The sequence below is a fragment of the Tyto alba genome, unplaced genomic scaffold, assembly GCF_018691265.1.
Source record: "Tyto alba isolate M040663 unplaced genomic scaffold, T.alba_DEE_v4.0 Super-Scaffold_8, whole genome shotgun sequence".
Lineage (NCBI taxonomy): Eukaryota > Metazoa > Chordata > Aves > Strigiformes > Tytonidae > Tyto > Tyto alba.
Window position 1 is genome coordinate 24,513,875 of NW_024881329.1, and position 20,372 is coordinate 24,534,246.

General features: G+C 59.6%; 1 protein-coding gene across 3 annotated transcripts in view; it reads left to right on the plus strand.

Moving 5' to 3' along the window:
* The window catches only part of LOC122152560 (sorting nexin-27), a 32,388-nt gene that overhangs the window by 7,556 nt on the left and 4,460 nt on the right, over nucleotides 1-20,372 (plus strand). For 2 of the 3 annotated variants that reach the window (XM_042785168.1, XM_042785166.1), the window contains exons 2-11: nucleotides 4,724-4,955; nucleotides 8,477-8,669; nucleotides 9,976-10,040; nucleotides 10,869-10,973; nucleotides 12,045-12,123; nucleotides 14,550-14,713; nucleotides 15,814-15,903; nucleotides 18,034-18,183; nucleotides 18,533-18,661; nucleotides 18,918-18,977. In XM_042785168.1, the coding sequence (XP_042641102.1) occupies nucleotides 4,724-4,955; nucleotides 8,477-8,669; nucleotides 9,976-10,040; nucleotides 10,869-10,973; nucleotides 12,045-12,123; nucleotides 14,550-14,713; nucleotides 15,814-15,903; nucleotides 18,034-18,183; nucleotides 18,533-18,661; nucleotides 18,918-18,977 (1,267 nt within the window). The remainder of the gene's footprint in view (nucleotides 1-4,723; nucleotides 4,956-8,476; nucleotides 8,670-9,975; nucleotides 10,041-10,868; nucleotides 10,974-12,044; nucleotides 12,124-14,549; nucleotides 14,714-15,813; nucleotides 15,904-18,033; nucleotides 18,184-18,532; nucleotides 18,662-18,917; nucleotides 18,978-20,372) is intronic. The other variant, XM_042785167.1, reaches the window with a different exon arrangement.

Sequence of the window (20,372 nt, forward strand, 5' to 3'; positions counted from 1 at the left end):
CTGCTGATAGCGTGGGGTGGCTGGAGGTGCTCATCTGCCAAAAAGCAAAGCCTTAAAGATGACTCGAGTCATTTCTGGGGTGTTTTTTCTCGGACGGTTTGTCAGCTTGGCCAATACCTTGCCTGAACAAAGCACAAAGGCAGGCCGTGGTCTTAATCTCCAGGAAGCTTATTGCAGACTTTCTTGCAGTAAATTTCCTTGTCATCTCTTGACAGACAGATAGTTGGGAAATTTTAAGAAGTCTTTGCAGAAAATGAGTCATTCGATGTACAAATGGGAGAAGTGAAATGTTCTTCTCTGTGTCTCGAGGATCTTGCTCGTTAGTGTCAGCAGGGTGGGGAATTTTGCTTTGTTGAACACGGGCTTCATCCGCAGGGTCTCCCGGAGTTTGCCGGCAGTTCCTGTTCTTGCCGAGAGCACTTGCTGGTAGGTGTCCCTGGGTTCAGACGCTGCTGGTGAGATGTTTTCCGCACTGTGCTGGTGTAGAGAGCAGGTTTGGAGGAGCGAGTGGGGTGCTGCAGCATCTCATCCTCCTTCCAGCCAGGGGACCGTGCCAGCCTGCAGCCACCGCTCCCCATCTTTGGCCTGGTGCTTTGGAAACTCAGCCTCAGAGAGGCTTTGAAATTCATTACGGTGAACAAACACCAGTCTGCTCTGCCCCCCAGCATGTATTTTTTGCGGTAGGAGCTTGCCGAACCACAGGCTGAAGATCTTTTGTTAAGCATAACCTGTCGTAATTCCCGGAGCGTGGCTTCCGCCGTAGCACCGGGCGAGCGCCGAGGCTGGCAGCGCCTGGTCTCGCCCCGCGCGTGCCAGGGCTTCTGCCCTGGCAGTGGTGCCGGCGGGCGGCGGAGCGTGCCGCTGCCTCGGGTCACAGTCCGGAGCCTCAGCCCAGGCCTGTCTGGGCAGGCAGCTTCGGCGTGGTGCTGGGCCGCGGCACGGGCGGGTGCTCCCTCTGCCGCGGTGAGATGATTGCCCTCGGAGACGCCGTAACGAGGGCTTTGGGGTTATGTTGTCCGCAGCTCAGCCGGTGCGAGCCCTTAGTCACGGGGAGTATTGAGCTAGACCAACCCTACCCAGCACCAGGAGGACAACGGCTTCTTCCCAGCTCCCTGGGGGATGGCGAGAGCATTCGGGAGCCCCTTGCAGCCCTGTTTGGAGGGGGGTGCCCCTGCCGGGGGGGACAGCATGAGGAGGCTTCGCGTTGCCCAGGCCAGCAGTGCACTGAGCAGCTCCAGCCCCCCCGACTTCGGAGCTTTCCTGTGGGAACCCCCCTGCGAGGCAGCTCGCTTCCCCGGCGAGGCGAAGAGGAGGCCAGGTGCCAAGGGAAGGAGGCTTGCCCACCGTCCTGCAGTGGAAGGTGCCAGAACCTCGTGCTCCTGGTGTAACCACATCCACATTTGGTGGTGGAGATCTGAGGGAAGTGATTTGCTGGAGGAAGTTGCTCTTCGAGTGCCGCTGAAGTCTGGCAGAGCTTGCTGGGGGTTGCGTGTGCCCAGCCGTGGTTTCCATCCTGCAGCGGGTTGCTCCACCTTGACTAGAGTTCTCTTCTGTTTCCCATCCCGTGCAGGAGAGAGCCGTGTGTGGTCTGCAGTACCGCCTTCGTGGACGGAAGGATTTGTTGGACCTGGTTGCCGTGGGCCGCTGTTGTGTCTGGATGCCCTTCCCGTAAGGTGTGGAGGGACCCAGCCCTGCCCTCTCTGGGACCGTGCGTGTCCCCTGGAAAGGTTAACGTAATGCCTGGGTCTTTTTTCCAACTCCAAGCGGAGGCAGAAGCTTGAGGCACAAAGTACCCGAGTGTCCCGTCTTGGGGAAAGTGTATTTGGCCCTCGGATCCCGCAGGTCTGTGGCCACGCGAGCAGCTCGGCTGTGCTCTCGCCTTGCCGGCTGCTCCTGACTTGCCTCTTGTCGTATGATTTACCGTTCCCTTTCTTCGGCGGTTCGTCAAGGATGATTCCAGCCCGAGTTGCTATGGTGACTTTATTGCAAAGGTGCGAGTCCTCTGGCCCCGCGCGCCTGCGGCACCGGCTGCTCCTTCCCCCCGCGCCGCAGGGCGGGGGCCGAGCGGGGCTGCTCCGAAAGCAGCGGCTGATCTTGGAGGGGCGAGCCGGCCGTGGGTGTCACCGGGTTTTTTTGTGAATGAAATGATGCATTGCAGTCTGATTGCCGGGAGTCCCGGGCCCCGTCCTCGCCCCCTCCCGGGGTTTGGTGTGGGCTCGGGGAGGAAATGGGTGGCAGCAGAAGTCGCCAGAGGCTGAGGAGGGTGTGGGAGAGGAAGAGGAGGAGGCCAGCAGTGGGTTTGTTCTGGGTCGGTTGGCGGGAGGGAAGGCGCGGTGCCTGAGGTCTTTGCTGATGGGGAGTTAAGCTGAGAACCTGGGCTGAGTAACTAAAAACCAGCCTTGGCTTCTGCAGACTAAGCAGCGCGTCCTGCAGCCTGGGTGGTCCAGGAGCCCCTGCTGCCGGCTGGAGATGGGCTCAAGGGCGAGCGCGGGACGGTGACTCCACTCCCCTGCCTTGGTCCTTCTCTCGGGGCAGGGCTGGGGCAGGCGGAGGAGCGCTGCTTTGGCCGCCGTCCCTCCCGGTGCGGGCAAACAGCAGCCCGCTCCGCCTGACCGCAGCCTCCGGCGGTTCATCCCCACCCACCAAAACCCACACCCGGCAGCGGCGCTGCAGGACTTCGCAGCCTGGTTTATTCGAGGCGAGTGGAAGGGATCTGGGGTAAGCGAGCGGCACGTGAGCATCGGTCAGGTGGAGCAGACGCGAGCGTCGCGTTAGTGTGACAGCGTCGGTGGCTAACGGCGTGACGCAGTGATGAGGGCTGTGCCCCGCGACTGAATTTGCTGCTTTGGGGGCTGCTCCGTGTCCGAGGGCTGCCTCCTCCCCCCTCCCTGGGAGCTCTAGGAGGGCTGATAACCGGGGGAAGTGTTCTTGTCCAACTCCTGGCAAAGTGCAGGCGCTGACGCTGGCTCGCGAGCGCCGCTTGGGCTTTTTAAACTTGGTTCAGAGCCTGGCGTCCCTCTCCTAGATTTGTAGGTTGAGATCAGACCCTTCCAGGGCGACTTTTCTAAGTAAAAATTCAATAAAAAAATGATCGATGTGAAGCGGTAAGGGCTGCTCTCTTTCATTTGAGAGCTGGGGATTGAAAGCTAAATCCCGCACTATGATTTAAGGCAAGCTGGGGTGATTCTGTGACCAGTACTACGTCTTTGGCGGCAAGATGATGACAGTCTGTTCCCAGGCTCGGGGCGGGAGTAGCTGGTTGCCAGAGGGAGTAACTGAGAGCCCTTTCTCTCCCTGCACAGTCAGGATTTGTGGCTGGGAAAGTGCAGGCTGCTCTCCTCTTGCACTCCTCTGAAGCAGCAGGTAATGGCCGTAGCCAGCAGCACGGAATAAGGGCGACACTGGGCTTACTGGTGGAGAAATTCCCAGGTGTGAGTGAAGACAAATTGTGGTTGTGGTGTGGTTGCTGGTGTTGCTTCAGCAGCGGTGGGAAGCGCCGTGGCGGGTTTGTTCCAGCCCGTCCCAGGCAGCTGCTTGGGGAGCAGAGGTGGAGGGGACCCGTCGTCCCCCAGGAGCCGTGGGCCGGGCGAGCGCGTGGCTGGGCTGGCTGGTCGGGAGCCCTGGGTGAAGCTCTGCCCCTTCCTTTTGTGCAGGGAATGTTTTGGATACCAGACTCCTCACAGAGACGCTTGTGATGCCTGAAAGTTTATGGGGACTCACTACTAAATTTAGCTCTTATCAGGAGGAAAAACAGGCTTGTCCTTTACCAGATTTGGAAGAGAACCTAACAGCTCTCTTTGCTTTGAGATTAAGTCCTAGGGCCAGCGTCCTCCCAGGCTGGCCGAGGTACGGTCCGTATCTCCTGGGCAAAGCAAGAGCCAAGCGATGGTTAACCGAGCTGTGGGGAGAGCAGGAATGTCAGGAATGCTCTAGAGGTGGCTGGGGTAGGTCTGGGGCCTTCAGAGCTTCCCTGAGGATGGGCTCTTGTGATCAGGTTGGGGCAATTTGGGAAGCAGAAACCGTGACTGGCTGTAGCAGTGCTCCCGGGCTCTCTGGGGCAACGCGCTGCAGTTTGCCTGGAAGTAACCGAAGTGAGCGCGCGTCGCCTGCGCTGCACCCGAGCAGGGGTGCTCGTGGGGCTGTGTCTCGGTGGGTGGGAGCACCAGCTTCTGAAATCACTTACCTTTGCTCTCTGAGCCTCCTTGCCTGCTTTCTCCTTCCCGTTCGCCTGCAAGCTTCAATTCAGGTTCAGGGAAATCCATTTCTGTTTTGGAGCTGCAGAGGATCGGGGGGTGGGCTAGCGGAATAGTAGGTACTGTGCGTTCAGTGTTTTCCTCCCCAGTTCTGCCATCTCCTTGCATTTGCTGATGGGAAAAGGCTCACGTTCTGGATGCAAACATGCCGTGTCATACCACTGAGAAATGGTAAAAACTGCAAAACCTGTTTTAAATATTGGAGGGGGTGCAGGAACCTTCCAAAGAAGTTTTAGCTGTGTCTGTAATTGTTAAACATAATTCAGTAACTAATAACCCAATAAATCATCAACAGGAAAAATGAATGAAGTTCAGACCAGAGCGAAACTGGAGCAGCCAGGGCAGTTGGGGCTGGGGGATTTTCGAAGGGAGCAGATACGTGACGGATCTCTGGGCTGGTCCTGGCGTGGTTGGAAGGCCCTGCAGCCACCTCGGCTTTGCTTATGGCCCCTCTGCTTTCTCTTTCCCAGGAACGGGGTGAACGTCGAAGGAGCAACACACAAGCAAGTGGTGGACCTGATTCGTGCAGGAGAGAAGGAGTTAATTCTGACGGTGCTGTCCGTGCCTCCCCACGAGGCAGATAATCTGGATCCCAGCGATGACTCTTTGGGGCAGTCATTCTACGACTACACGGAAAAACAAGCTGTGCCCATCTCCATCCCCACGTACAAGCACGTGGAGCAGAACGGCGAGAAGTTTGTGGTTAGTATCAGCTTGGACAGCGTTTCCTGGACCTCTGCGCCCCGAGCTGGCAGGCTCCTCGCTGTTAGCGACGCTCGGTAGCAACACCCTCTGTTTGTCTTCAGGACGGAGGCATGTTCGTTTATTACTGACTGTTTGTGACGCTCTCTTATTTAGGCTTGCCCCGTCTTCATTCTCACTGTGCTTGGTTTTAGTTTTGCAGCTGTTTCTTATGTGCTGGGAAGCTTTTTTATTAATGTATCTGCAATAGCTTGATCTCTTGTGAAGATTAAGTAGGAAGTTATTATTTTGTTCTTATAAGCTTTCATACTTGTATCTCCTGTTTTACAGCAAGTGTGAAGGACATCTGTGATAGATGTAAAGCAAAGGGAACAGATGTCTTGAAGCATAGTTTCCCATCTCCAGGATTTTTTCCCCTTCAGGGAACGTCAAGGGAAAGAGCTGTAAAAAGACTTTTTCCTTTGGGTTCTCTGCCTCTTCTGTTGCACTTACTGGGGAGGCCGGCAGTCGTTTTCCTGGATAACGTGATCTGTCATGGGCGCATCCTCCGAGGTTTAAGGTTGATTCTGGCTCACTGGGGTGGCTGGTAGGGAGATGTTTGGAGAGGGACCCAAAGCAGGTTGGACAAGGACACTGATCTGCAGAACTGTTTCTTCTTGCAACGTTTGGGGCGTGTTTCACCTCCTCGGTCGGCCTGGCCTTGCTTAGCTCTTCTGCCTCCTTGCCTGGCTGCGCAGTGTTCACAGATGCTGGGCTTGCAGACTCTCCGGGTTGCCCCGGCTTGCTGCCGGCCGCTGCTCGGAGCTGTGGCGAGGGCCGGCGGTGCCGGCAGCCGAGCCTCGGCTGGTGGAGACAGCAGCCTGCCACAAGAGCGGTATTCTTCCCCCTGCAAATAGCTGCTTATTGTGAGGAGCACAGTCCTACACGTCTGGCCCGTGTTTTCCCGTGGCTCTCTGTGCTGTCTTCGTTTTTCCAGAGCCAGGGAACTGTGCGGCCGTGGGTGGGGGCGGACGGTGAGGTGGCGAGTGTCGGGCGTTTTAGTTACACCGCTGCTTTGACTCGTGGCTGGAAGCTTTGTGCCCTGCGCTGGCTCTCTCGCCCTCCCAGGCTGGGAGGGGGGCTTGGCTGGAGCAGTCGCCCTCGGGACACGACCACGTGGTTGTGTGAAGTGCCAGGAGGCAGATGACGAACTGGCTCATCACTTTTTCCTCTCCCAGCTGAGGACGGAGGCATTTTCCCAAGGATCCAGCATCGGCGTTGCAGGAGCAGCGTGTGTGTGTGAGGAATGGTGGAGAGGGTTCCCCGGCGCTCAGATCCACAGAAGAGTCCGGCTCCTGTGCAAAGCCTGCCACTTCAACATGTCAGTCTGTCTGTCTCTGAAGGGGTCAGACGGGATCCTTGCAGCCTCGCAGAGAGCACGTGCATCCCCTGTGCCCTGCTCTCCCAGCCCTGGCGGGAGGCTGCCAGGCCAGGCGTACCGCGTGGGGCCGGAGAAGGGTCCCAGAAGCCAGAGGTTTTTCAAGCAGCACAGTGCAGGGAGGGCCAAAGGGAGCTGTTGGAGAATGGCTCAGAGACAAGGGTCCTGAGCCCACCGAGCAGTTGTACGATCAGAGCCTGTTCTAGGGCTGCTCTAGCTGCTGATGCTGGGCCTCACTAGGGTTTGCCTGCAGCTGCTCGCAGCTGCTGATACAGGAGGAATGTCAAGGACGCTTCGGCCTTGTGTACCGTGGTGTGTCGAAAACAGGTTGAGAGGAATTGGGAATAGTGGTCTGAGAAACCTAGTGTTAGGGTAACGGTGGTCTGAGAAACCCAGTGTTAGGGTAACGGTGGTCTGAGAAACCCAGTGTTAGGGTAACGGTGGTCTGAGAAACATTGTGTTACGGTACTGTTGTGTATCGAAAACAAGTCAAGAGGAATTAGAAATAGTAACATGAGAAACTTAGTGTTATGAGAAGCTTGTGCTGTAGCTAACTGCAAGTAGGTGGACTGTGCGAATACGACCTTTAGAGCTTAATCCAATCAGCTAGTGACTAGTGGGCATAATAATTATCATTGTCTGTATAAATATATGTACCCTGGACCAATAAAGACACACGGTGATTGATGCTCTATCACCCACACTGAACCCGTCTCGGCGTGTCGTTCGTCCGCGGCTCCGCAGGGAGCCTCTTCTCCAGACTGCCAGTACCTGCTGCTGTTTGGATCCAGCCCCATCCCAGCGTCTCTTGAGCTGGTGCGAAGGGCTGAACGCATGCTGCTTCTTAAGGAAAAAGCTGTGTGTTTGCTGGAGCGCCTTCCCCCTGTGAAGGTTGTCAGGCGGGCGTCTGGAGCGCAGACGTGGTGGGTGAGTGAGCTGGGGCTGCGCCGGGCCCTCCCCTGGCAGCTGGGGGGCCGAGTGTTCTGGCTGCTGCTGAAGCTGCCCTCGGTGCGTCTTCGACACGTGTCTCTTGCCAGACTCCACCTCTGTGCCGTGCCAGCCCTTCGGCCTCGCGAGGACGGCGGAGGGTGATGCTCCTCTCCTCAGGAGGAAAGGTTGCGGTTCCAAACACATCCCTTGTGCAACGTGAAAAAGCACGAACCTGCTCTCCTCCCCACTGCATCCGTTTCCTCGGGTGAAGCTAATTCAGGTAGCGCTGCTGTTTGGGACCTCCTTATCGCTGAGGGCACGTCAGCAATGCCTAGATAAGAGCTTGTTTAACTTGCCTGCAAGACTGAGCAGACTGACTTCACAAATGGAGGCGGCTGGTTAATGGATGGGAAGGGAATTCCCCGAAGAGCATCGCGGTGCTGAGAAACGTCCTGCGACCGGGACTCTGCTCCGGGTTTCCCCTGTTCGGGACCAGAGTCCTGTCGCCCTAACGGTGCCCAGAATGAAACTGGAAGAGTGCGTGCGTAGGGAAGAAACTAGTTAACATGGGATTTTCCTAAAAGATTTCTCGCTGCCGCTCCCCTGGGATCTGCCCCGTGGCTGGGATCTGCCCCTGACGGCTGCCAGGGGCTGCGTCCAGACACAAACCAAGCCTCCTGCTCGGCCTGGGACCTCTCTGCGTCTCGGGGGAAGTAGCCACGAACCTGAATCCCGAGCTCGGGGACTTTGGCTGCAACGTGGGGCTCAATTCTGCAGCAGGCTGGAAGCTCAGCAGTAGCGTCGAGTGCATGGGGAAGGGGACGAGGCTCTTGGTGCATCACGAGGACCCTCCTGTGAGCAGGACGGGACCGAGGTGAACGCCGTGACGGCTGCAGCGGGGCCTTCTGCGAAGGGTTTGGGTGGTTTTTTGGAGTAGAAAGGTGCCTCGAGCTCAGGCTGGTCCTGCTGCTGTCGGATGGAGGTGGTAGCTGGGACGGCCTCCAGCTCCAGGGACAAGCAGTGGTGTGTTTAACTGTTGGTACCAGTTTCTCATCCTAGCTCAAACCCGCCTGATTTAGTCTTGCACTGCCTGTGGGCCCAGGGAGGCAGAGCTGTACCGGTTTGCCTTTGGAAAGCTTTTCTCACCCCAGTGAGCCTCTTCTCCTCCCTGCAGGTCTACAATGTTTACATGGCGGGCCGCCAGCTCTGCTCGAAGCGGTACCGGGAGTTTGCCATCCTGCACCAGAACCTGAAACGGGAATTTGCCAACTTCACTTTTCCGCGTCTCCCGGGGAAGTGGCCGTTCTCTTTGTCAGAGCAGCAGCTGGACGCCCGGCGGCGAGGGCTGGAGGAGTACCTGGAGAAAGGTACTGAGCTGGGAGCGTGCGCCGCCTTCCTCGCAAGCGGGGAGACAAATCCTCAGGGTGCATCCTCCCACGGGTGGTCCAGAACTTCACGGGCATTTGTTTACCTGTGAGGGAAAGAAGCTCGTTTGTAGCTGGATTGGACCTCACAGCTGAAGTGGCGAGGGGGAGCTCAGACTTGCCACAGCTTTAACGATGCATGTGCTGCCGGCTTGCAGTGCACTTCCAACAGCAACATGTATAATTAGTTTTTTAATGCACAACGAGCTTTTATTTATAGTGTCATATTGCTCACCAGTAATCTTGGAGATGAGGGAGCACGGGGAGGAGGAAGAGGAGGGAAGCTTTGGAGCAGGGAGAACGTGGTGTTCGAGGCTGTTCTCACCAGGGGAGCTCAGCTCAACCTGAGCTTGCTCGCGGCTGAGCGCTTCGGTCCTTTTTAATCAGAACTGTAATGCCTGCAGCAGGGGTTTCCTTTAGGTTGAGCTCAGATGATGGGAAAGTGGATGCAAAACCTTCTCTCTGTATCAGGATGCCTGGCTAAAAGATCTGACCCCACGTGTTGCCGGGCAGAGGCTGTAGGTGGGATTTGGGCAGCAATGCCCCCTTGTCCTGGGGTGCTATCTTACTTTCTTAGTCGCCTGGAAGCAGCTCAGTTAGTGTGTGTGAGTTTAACAGGCTCTTCCCCTGCCCAGCACCCAGGAGTGAAGCCCGCTCTTCCCAGAGGACGGACGTGGGTCAGGTTTTCCCCCCCCACTGATATCTCAGCCCTGCCTTGCCCAGCTCATTCATCTCTGCCCTCGGTTACAGGCTGGCTGGAGGAGGGGGCAGGCTGGTTGCGTTTTAGAGGCCACGCGATACAGTTAGGGTCCAAATTATTTGCCGAAAACCTGGCCTAAATTCCCAAATAGTTTCAGTCCCTCTGGAAGAAATTTTTTCTCCTAGAGGCAAAAGTATTGTTTATTAAATTCTTGCCCACTCGTAAGTATAGTCTAAAGCTCCGGTGGGCAGTGCGCCTGGGGTCTGGATTTCACCCACGGGAATATCTCGGTGAGTTACTCAGCCCCGCTGTTCGCTTGCCAGTGTAGGGGGCTCAGGCTGGATCGGTCTTCGTGCCAGGACACCTGATACAGCCCGGAAAGCACTTGCTTTGGGAAGGTTTTTCCGGGCTGGAGATGCCACCCGTGCTTCACGCCGCCCGCGAACAGACAGTTCTTATTTCCACGCCGCCTTTGGGCCGGTGCCGGGAGTGGGGGAGGGCTCCCCTGCCCCCCGGGCACCCCACTAACCTGCGCTCTCTGCCCCGCAGTGTGCTCGATACGTGTCATTGGGGAGAGTGACATCATGCAGGAGTTCCTGTCCGAGTCGGATGAGGTAGGCGCCTGTAGGTGACCGCGCTGGAGCTCTGCCGTGACCTGCCGCTGCAGGGGCCGCAGGCTTGGTAGGACTGGACCAGGGGGCAGAGGCGTCGCCTGCCAAAGCCTGCGCTGGTGGAACACAAAGCCGTGGCAGAAGCCCCAGGGCTGCAGTTTGCTGCCTGTTCCTGCCCGTAGGAAACCTTCTCCCCACAGCAGCAGCCGGGGGCGGCTTTGCTGCCGAGCGGAACCAGCCGCGAGGCCTCGCTGCGTACCCTGGCGCTCTGGCAAGGGGAGACCCAGCAAAAAAAAAAAAAAAAGCCCACATTTGCTGACTTTCCTGCTGGTGTCTGTGCTGGTGGCAGCCCAGGTAGCTTTGCATCTGCGAGCTGTTTGTATTCGTCAGCCTTTGGCCAGAAAGGCAACGGGCCCTCTGAGCAGCAGTCCGTTTGACTTGCTTCTCCCCAGGTCTGAGTTGCAGGCAGCAGCAGTGAGCTCTGTTTGCCCTTCAGCTATTGCTCTTTCTCCAACCTTTCCGTGGTGCGTGTAGTTGCCGTGTCCCAGAGCTCTCTGTCGCTCTTCACTGGCAGACCCATGAATGGACAGCCCTGCCCCGGCGTGGTCTGAAGCGGTTTGCTCAGCGTCCTGTCTCCGAGCAGAGCTCGCATCTGCCTCCTTTCAGAATGTCTCTGGTGCAGACTGAGATGGGATTCCTGAGGCTTGCCGAGCAGCGGGTCGTTAGGAGTGACCATTTTAATTAGCCAGCATGAGACAATAAATGCTCCATAGAGCTCAGGGCTTGGTTTGCGTGCCGCTGATTTCTGTCCTCTCCCCTTCCCTTCTGCAGAATTACAACGGCGTCTCGGACGTGGAGCTCCGAGTGGCGTTACCAGATATAACAACAGTGACAGTCAGAGTCAAAAAGAACAGCACCACAGACCAGGTGTACCAGGTGGGCTATGTCTTTTTTTTTTGCCTCGGCTGGAAGATTGGCATGATTCGGCGTTAGCCAGGACCCCGCAGGCGCCCGCTTGCTTCTCTCTGCCCCCTGGAGTGCAGGTGGGCAGCAGTGACGCCGCTCTGCCGGAGCCGCGAGGACAGGGGCGCGAGGAAACCCTAACCACCCGCCGTGCTGAGGCGGCGATTTCGCTGGCAGGCTTGGCTGCAAGGACAGAGCCATTGCTGAGTTAATTTTCACTGATAATATCTTAAAGCTGGTGGCTGGCTCTGAGCGCCAGACAGATTGTGTGTTGCGGCTTGCAGTGGCCGCGGTGGAGGAGTTGGACCCAGGAGCGGCTCCCTGGCAGGACAGCAAGTTGAGCATTAAGCAGCGACCCTCTGGGGGGATGCTCTGGCCAGGTTACAGGCTTGCAAGTGGCCGGAGGCCCGGCGCTTTAAGTGGAAAACTAAGGAGAACCGACTCCTGCGCTGCAGGAGGAAAAGTGGAACCTGTCAGTGGGTTGGGGGGAGCAAGGTGATGCAGGGGGGACCCCTTCTGACAGGGGAGCTCAAGCTGTTGCTGCAAGTGAGGGAGGCAGAGGGCTGTGAAAGAGCAGGGGCTCAGGCCTGCGCAGCGCAATCCCGCACGTAGGTGGGATTGGCAGGACCGGGCCCGTTTGGGACACGGCCTCTGGAATTCCGCGTCGCCCCTGCCAAGGTGCGTGAGTTCTGGCTGGGGCATCAGCGTGCAGGGCTGACGCTGATGTAGGGAGCTCCCGGGGGAGGTGTGCACGCCTCCTGCCAGGGGCGGAAGCTGGAGGCATCAGAAGAGAAGGTGACCTAATTATCAGCCATGGGGCGCTTAGAATCTGGAGCAATTTACGGGAAGGTGAAAGCAGGAGAGTCGAAGCCCTTGCTTAAGAAAACCTCTGGTTTTGCTGGGAGAGTATAATTCCGGTTTTCTGTGGTGACTAACACCTCGGGCTAGGGCATACTTGGGAACAACCTGTATGGAGCCAGCCTTGCGCCGCAGCGGGTGCCTCCTGGTTTTCTCACCCTCTTTTCCCATTCGGTTGCTTCTCAGGCTGTGGCTGCGAAGGTCGGAATGGACAGTATTACCGCAAACTACTTCGCCTTGTTTGAAGTGATCAATCACTCCTTCGGTAAGTCTCTTCATCCCCTGACGAGCAACTGAGGGGAAAGCTCTGCGGCGCTAGCAGGGCCCGGTGGCGCTCTCATTTAGGCCTTGTCTCTACTGGCGAAATGAGGAGCCCCCGGCAGGGACCGGGCGGGCACAGCAGGCTCTGGTAATGAGGAGCCCACAAAGTTCGGTGGCTTTTTTGCTGCCGCTCGGCTTTCCCTTTCTTAATCAGCTCGAGGAGACGAGCTTTTTGTGAAGCGGAGCCACGCGTTTTACTTTAGTTCAAAGGGTCTGGCGAGCTTAGAAAAAGTGGGCAGCGTCCCTGCAACGTGGCAGCCTCTGGAGAGGAGGGCAGCGGCCTGGGGCGGAGCGGGGGCACCGGGGGGCAGAGTGAGGGCACCCTCGGGCTGTGCACACGTGGGCTCGGGGCGGTACCTGGGTCCTGACGGCGAGCTGCGTCTTAGATTCTCATCTCTCCTTCCGTGGTTAAATCCTGATGAGATTTGAGGCTCAACTGTGGGACTCCGGGCGATCATTTTGGCACTTAAATAATTGCCATCCTTCCTGTTGAGCATGTGCCGGGGTCTCCTGGCTGCTGTTCAGATAGCTGGCCGCAGCAATCTCTGATCTCACCCAGCCTCACATCGGGTTTGCTGAAGCTGCAGAGAGGCCAGAATGTCGTGGTCGCACCACAAAGTGGGTGTCGTGGTTGGTTTGTGTTTTATTTTTTCCCTCCGCTGGGTTTTAAGCCAAGTGCATTTCTCATTCCCAGCTGGGTACCTTCATTTCTGGATCTTCATCTCTCTGTGCCTCAAACTCATGCGGTTGTTACTGCAAACTGTGCCTCGTAGGAAGAGATTTCTAGGGCTCTCGCTCATTCTCATAAGATTCTGGCTGAATGGCTGGGATGATTTTTAGCTTCTTGAAGCCCTCCCGAAGCGCCTCATCTCACAGAACAGGCTGGGTCTGGGTCCAGGTGCTGACCCTGGGGCAGCCAACATCACCAGTCTCCCGTAAAAGTGGTGGCCTCTGCCGCTGCCACCGGGTTTGTGGTGGCTCTGGGGGGGTTACGGGGTGCTGGCGTGATGGAGCGGGGCACGGACACGGGGGGGAAGACCAGGGCCCCCGTGTTTCGGGGTTGCTGAGGCAGGGCTGTGCGGGGAGCCGGGGGCAGGGGTTCCTGCTCCTGGCAGCCGGGAGGCCGTGGCGCGCTGGCACGGCCTCGTGCAGGAAATTTCAGGGTGGCAGCTTCTAACGGGAGCTATTAACTCATCGTTCCTGAGTGCTGCCCTTCTCAAACTGTGCTGGAAAATAAAAACTCCAGTAAACCTTTATGGCTTGTGCTTTCTGGACACACCGGGAACATCCACATTTATTCCTGTCTGGATACGTTCCATTTAATTTCTCTGGAAACCGTCAGCTCCATCTGCAGCAAGACAGTGACCATATCCCCACCTGATGAAGGAGGCACACTGGCCCTTGCCTCTTTGTCCCTCGTAGCTGGGTAAAGCAGATTTGAACGCCGTAAATGCCTCGACAGGGGCTCACTGGTGGCCCAGCTGCCCCAGCTTGGCTGAGCAATGCAGCTGGTTTTGTCCGGGCTCTGGGGCAGCCTGCCGGGACGGCGGGGACCTGCTCCAGACCCCCACGCTGTGGGGAACGCGCGGGGGGACCTGCTCCAGTCCCCCCACGCTGTGGGGACAGCGCGTAGGTCCAGGGCACTGTGATCCCGAGGCTTGGGCAGGGTGGATCTCCCTGCGTGCAGGGGGGCCGAGGTGGGGCCGTGGTGCAGCGGGCCGAGGTGGGGCTGTGGTGCAGTGGGGCCGTGGTGCAGTGGGGGGGTGAGGTGGGGCCGTGGTGCAGCGGGGCGAGGTGGGGCTGTGGTGCAGCGGGGGGCGAGGTGGGTGTGGTGCAGCGGGCCGAGGTGGGGCCGTGGTGCAGCGGGGGGCGAGGTGGGGCCGGGGTGCAGCGGGGGGGGTGGGGCCGTGGTGCAGTGGGGCCGAGGTGGGGCCGTGGTGCAGTGGGGCCGAGGTGGGGCCGTGGTGCAGCGGGGGGTGAGGTGGGGCCGTGGTGCAGTGGGGCCGAGGTGGGGCCGTGGTGCAGCGGGGCCGAGGTGGGGCCGTGGTGCAGTGGGGCCGAGGTGGGGCCGTGGTGCAGTGGGGCCGAGGTGGGGCCGTGGTGCCGAGCTCTCCGACAGCCGAGAGTTCAGTCCCGCGCAGGTTCCCGCCGCTGCACTCGAGGCGATTGCCAGGCAGCGGCGCGGGTGGCGCGCTGGAAGCGGGCGTTGGGGAGAGCTGGATTGGGTCGGAGGAGCGGAGCTGGGGTCCTGATCCCGGCGGGCGCGGCGAAGGGCTTCGCCGGTGTTGATCTGTGCAGCAGCCGGGCTGCGGCCGCGGCCGCCGCTGCGCGGGGCTGTGTGCTCACCTCCGTGCCGTGCGTTTCTTCCAGTGCGCAAACTGGCGCCCAATGAATTTCCCCACAAACTCTACGTGCAGAACTACACCTCGGCGGTGCCGGGAACGTGCCTGACCATCCGAAAATGGCTCTTCACTACAGAGGAGGAGGTTCTTCTCAATGACAATGACCTGGCGGTCACCTACTTCTTCCACCAGGTAGGCGCCCAGAAGCTGCCGTTTCGGCGACGCGAGGGCCTGGCTGTCCCTCGGCGCTGGCAGCGGAGCGGGAGGCCCAGGGCCAGTCCTGCCCGGGTCACTGCCAGGCGTAGCAGTCCACGGCTGGGGGCCCGGCCGCGCCGTGGGGGACGTGTGGCCCTGCCGTGGCCGGAGCGGGAAGCTGCCTTCCCAGAGCCAGCTAAACGGGTCGCGGGCGGCTGCGCTCCTCGGGTTGGATGGTTTTCAGTTCTGTGCGGTGTCAGTGAAGGTGGGGAGCGGACTTCTCCCTGTCCAGCCTAAGGAGCGGGGACGCTTCTGCCTGGGATTTCACTTTATGCGGATTCTCTGAGATGAAATGAGTCCCAGAAGGGCCATGTTCTCCCATTGCCTGGTCTAGGATGACCAGCTCAGAGGTAGATACCTGCAAAGTTCAGTAAGATGAGTCCTGCTCCGTCTCAACCACCAAAAACGCTGTCCCAGCACTCTCTGAACTGAGCTTGTACCAGCCTCTGGTACAAATTAAAATAAAAATAGTTGTCAAATTCTTTGATCTCCTAGACTGGATCTTTACTGGCTGGCAGCTTTACAAGCCGCTTTGTGCCAGGGGCAGGGGTCCTTGCTGGGGTGTGCAGCTGAGGAGTGAAAGGAAGGGGCTGTGTACCTGCTGAGTCCTAAAGGAAAAATACATTTGCATGCCAGCAGTCGGGTGGGTAAAAGCCAGCACTGCTCTGCTGGAGGCAGCTCTGCCTCTGTCTGGAGTTGGCAGGGTGGTACCAGCCTGTCCTTACCTGTGCCCGGAGGCAACAGCAGGTTTGCAGGTACCAGCATTTCCAGATCCATCCTCTTCTGCCGGGGGACATTCTTCCGAAGCCCGCCCAGGTCCTTAAGCATCTGTATGCGGCCCCAGGCGGGCCAGTGAGTGCAAACAGCCACCTCTTTGGGCCTCTCCATCCCTCTGCCTCGCCGGGGACGTTGGTCACCTTCTGGGGCTGTGGGTTTGGGTGGTGGTCAGAGCAGCCTCAGGGAAAGCAAAGCATTGCGACTCAGTGAAGAGCCCTCTAGTCTGACCTCCTGGGTTCCCTTTCCCTTTTTCTGTCTAGGCTGTTGATGATGTCAAGAAAGGCTACATCAAAGCGGAGGAGAAGTCCTACCAGTTACAGAAGCTGTGTGAGCAGAGAAAGATGGTCATGGTGAGTGATCCTAGCTGTCCTGTTTGCAGTGCTGTGTCTGGAGGCGCTGGCCCCGGGTGCCCAGAGCAGCTGTGGCTGCCCCCTCCCTGGAAGGGTTCAAGGCCAGGTTGGACGGGGCTGGGAGCCCCCTGGGCTGGGGGAAGGGGGCCCTGCCCGGGGCAGGGGGGGGCACTGGGGGGCTTTGAGGTCCCTCCCAGCCCAAAGCATTCCATGCACGCAGCCTCGGAAAGCACCTTTTTCTTGGAAAGCAATAGAGAGCCAGGAGGGTGTGGGCTTGGCGCAGGAGCGCCAGGCAGGGCTGGGCCGTGCCCGGGGGTCGCCCGCCGCCCCAGCCAAAACAACCCTCGTGCCTGGCGCCGCTGAGCAGCGGCTCGTCCTTGGCAAGATCAGCCCTTGACTCGGCTCCAGACGAGGCAGCGATCAAACCCTGGGGGTTGTTGCCGGTGTTGAAAGGTGAGGTGCTCAGCGTGTGGTGTAGCAATCCTCCACCTGCGGCCCTTCGGGGACGGCTCTTGCTTCCCAGTAACTGAGAGGCAAAGGTCCCTGTCCGCCTCCCACTGCCTCTGAGATGCTGGAGCCGCCTGGCCCGCTCGTAATGCGAGTTGCTGCCCCCTCGGTGCCTTAGTTTTTTAGTTTTTTTTTTTTTTTTGCCTAGCAGAAGTCTTCCCAGATTGCAAATCCCGTGTCAGAGCTCACTGTCTGCTCAGGGGTTTTCTGCCTCTTATCTCCCTGCCCAGCAAACGCCTGGGGGCTTGGCGTGACTCGAGGAGCCTGCCTGGCTTGGACCTGGGGGGTGAAGGGGATGCCCTGAGCTCATCTGCCAGACGCGAGCTTGGCTCGAAGATCAAACAGCAGAAGAATCTGCCTTGTAAATAACTTCCAGGGCTGCTGGTACCTGGGGAACGCAGGCTGCCCCTTCCCTGGCTCGCTGCACCTCGCCCGCGTTGCCGTGGCCAGCGTGGCCGCTCTGGCAGAGCAGTGGCCTTGGGATCCCCTTCTCCAGCTCGGCTGGCCGTGGTCGGGCCTCCCCTCGAAGCTGGTTTGGCTGCGGTAGCTCTGGGGGTCCCTGGTGGGGGCACTGCCTTGGGGCACACCCCGCAAGGGTCACCTGAAGTGCTAAGCCAAGAGGGTTAATTATTAACTAATGGTAAGGATCAGTAAATAGTCGCTTCCTTCTGTGGGTTATCTCGTGGTTTTGGTTCTGGTCCTCTCACTGGCTTTGTAATGGCCAAAGAAAGATCTGAATCTTTGGAAAGGGTATATCCCAGCATTTATAAATATATATAGACACACACACATATGCATACCAGGTGCAGCAGGGCCTTGGTCTAGCAGGAACTCAAGAAGATGACATCTGTGTCCCAACGAGCCTGGGAAGTCCAAGTATTTCATCCTCTACCTCCCCATGTTATTACGGGTCCTGCCTGGAGCACAACGCTGGAGGATTTGGCCCCTTCCTCCAGTCTGGATGTGGCTTGTTCCCCGCTAAAACGTCACTTCAGGCTTTGTTGCAGTTCTGCCCTGTGTAAACCTTTCTCGTGCGGCGAGAGGCCGCAGGGCTCAGAAAGGAAGAACTAGCCCAAATTCCTCTTTGGGCCTTTTAATGGGTTGTAGCATTTGCACGAGGGACTCCGAGAATCCCGGATGCCACATCTGCCCCGCCGCCTCTTTTTCTGGGCCCGCGGTCGGGCGGGGGTGGCTCTGGCGGGAGCGGTGCGCGGGTGCCGGCCCCCGCCCTCCCGGGGAGCACGGTCGCGCTGATCGGTGGTGCTGATCGGCGGCGACTCGGGCGGCACCAGCTCTCCTGGGAGGGGCTTTTGGCGGGGGAGGCTGCGAGGGGCTCTGGGCGTACCTCTGCCCGGCTGGGTCCACGGTTTGGGGAGGGGGACTGAGCAGCTGGAGGGCTCTCCTCCTTTCCCCTGGCACAGCCCTGCTGCCTCCTCCGGGGTTTTGGTTTCCTTTGGAGGGGATCCAGCCTCCCTGGGCTGGGGCAAAGCCAGGGGTTTCCAAGGGGGCAGCTCTTAGCACTAGGGCTTGCAAGAGGTGGAGGCAAGGTAGGGAGCAGGAGGGAGCGGGGGTGCCCTTCCCTTCCCCGAGCAAGCCAACCCCTGCGGCTTTTTCTCTCCGCAGTATTTAAACATGTTACGGACGTGTGAGGGTTACAACGAGATCATCTTCCCCCATTGCTCCTGCGACTCTCGGCGGAAGGGACATGTCATCACAGCCATCAGCATTAAGCACTTTAAACTCCACGCCTGCACGGAGGAGGGCCAGCTGGAGGTAAGGGGGTGCTGCCCTCCGGTCCCGGGGCGCTGGGCTCAGCCCCCGGCCTCCACCTCGGCTTTGCCCCAGCGCCGCGTCCCCGAAGCGCTGGGGCTCAGGGCCGCTGCCGAGCGGCCTCCGAAGGGATTTCGGCAGCGGGTGGGAGCGCAGGGCTTCGCCCGGGGGTGTGAGCGTGGGTGGCCACCGCTGCTTCCTCGGCTCACGCCCCTCGCCGCAGCAAGGCTGCCCGAGGCTTCCTCGTTCCCCCCCTGCCTGGCTTCGCTTTTGCCACCTGATCTGCCTTAACCCCCCCCCCCGTCCTGGGCCTGCTGGGCTCTGGCCTCACCGGGGTCTCCTCTGCCTCCAGAACCAGGTAATAGCATTCGAATGGGACGAAATGCAGCGGTGGGACACGGACGAGGAGGGAATGGCGTTTTGTTTCGAATACGCACGAGGAGAGAAGAAACCCCGATGGGTTAAAATCTTCACCCCCTACGTAAGTACCCCCGCGCTCTGCAGATTGGCTGAGGAAAAGCCCAGAGCCTGCTGATTTTCCCCCCAGGGAAGCTGGAGGAGCACCCAGTGCTCCGGTTTCGGGGCGGGAGGTGACACAAGGGACGGCGGCCACCAGGAGGAGCCCGAAGCGCGGGGAGCTCCGGGCTGGCAACCGGAGCCGGGGCGGCTGGAAGCCGGGGGGGGGGCTGGAGGCCGGGGCTGCTCGCTGCCCTCAGAGCGCCCCTTTCTCTTTGCAGTTCAACTACATGCATGAATGCTTCGAACGGGTTTTCTGCGAGCTCAAGTGGAGGAAGGAGGTAAGGGCCCGGAACCGCAGGGAAACGGCTTCACCTTTCGCAGGCGGCGAGCATTTCTGCTGCCTGGCCCTTCCCAGCAGCTCGCGCGGGGAGTAACCGGGTGCTCCGAGCGGCGAGGCCGGGTCCCTGGGGAGTGCGGGGTTGGGCTCTGCGGGTGGAGGGTGTTCCGTGCTGCCGCCGCAGCGAGGAGCTGCCGGTGTGGGAGAGCCTCGCGCGGGTGCGCCTGCCCGGGGTACCCCGAGCCCAGGCGGTGCGGCGCGCCGCTGCCGAATGCAGGTGGCAAATCGTCCGTTCTCGGAGAGACTGTGCAGGCTGCTGAGTTAGTCAGAAAGGGTTGGGCGAGCCCCCAGCAAAAAGCTGCTGAGAGCTACAGGAAGGTTTCGGGGTGGATTGTTGTTTTGGTTTGGTTTGTTTTTTTTTCCTGAATCACAGCCTGAGGTGCCTGCTCAGCCTCCTGTCAAAGCTGCGCTTTAGACCTGGCTCTGAGCCCCGGGTGGGGAGATGCGCGCGAGCCAGCCCGCCCTGCCTCCTCCAGCCCCACCGCTGCGCTTCCCTGTCCTCTCCTCCCACTCGAGGGAGACGTTTTGTCACCTTGCGTCCCATCTGCTGCTCCTCCTCGGGGTTGCCCCGCATCTGCCGTCCCCAGGGACTGCTCCCCTCGGCTTCGCTCGCGGGGAGGAGGCAGCAGCTAGAAAAGCCGCGGGCAGTCGGCTGGCTCGGCCGGCCCCGCGGTGCCCCGGCCTGCGTTCGCCCCTGCGTGGCTGCGGGATCGCCGTCCCGTGTCCCCGCTGTCCCACAGATGCTGCTCTCCCTCGCTGGAGGTCGGATCCTCTCTTGTTGCTCTTGATCTGATGGGTGCTGTTGGCACCAGCCCTCCCCTTGCTGCTGGCGGCTTGTCTCTGCCAGCTGATGGACCCGGGGACCTAAACCAGGGCTTGAACACGGCGAGTCTGAAACGGGGACCCAGGAGAACGTGCCCTGCAGCTGCCTGGTGGTGGAGGCTCCTAGACGGGAGCGATGCCTTCCCCTTCCCTTACTTAGCTGGAAGCTCCCTGCCTGCCGGGCATCGCCCGCGGCCGGGGTGTTGGTGCTTGTGCTCAGGCTCCAGGGCTGGCACCGCGCGGCGCGGGGGGCACGGTGCAGGGCCTGGAGCACGTGCCCTGGAGCACGGCAGCCACGCTCGCCAGAGGACGTTGAACAGAGGATGGAGGAGTGTGAACCTGGAAGAGTTTTCCAGGAAATAAGAAGATGGGATTCTTGGCTTGCCTGAGGGGCGGAAGCTGAACCTCCCCCGAGTGACCGGGGACCGGCAGGCAGGGACGAGGAGACCCGCTGGTGCTGGACTGTGCTGCGGGGCCCCAGGTCAGCCTGTCTATCTGGTGGACGGTTGCAGGA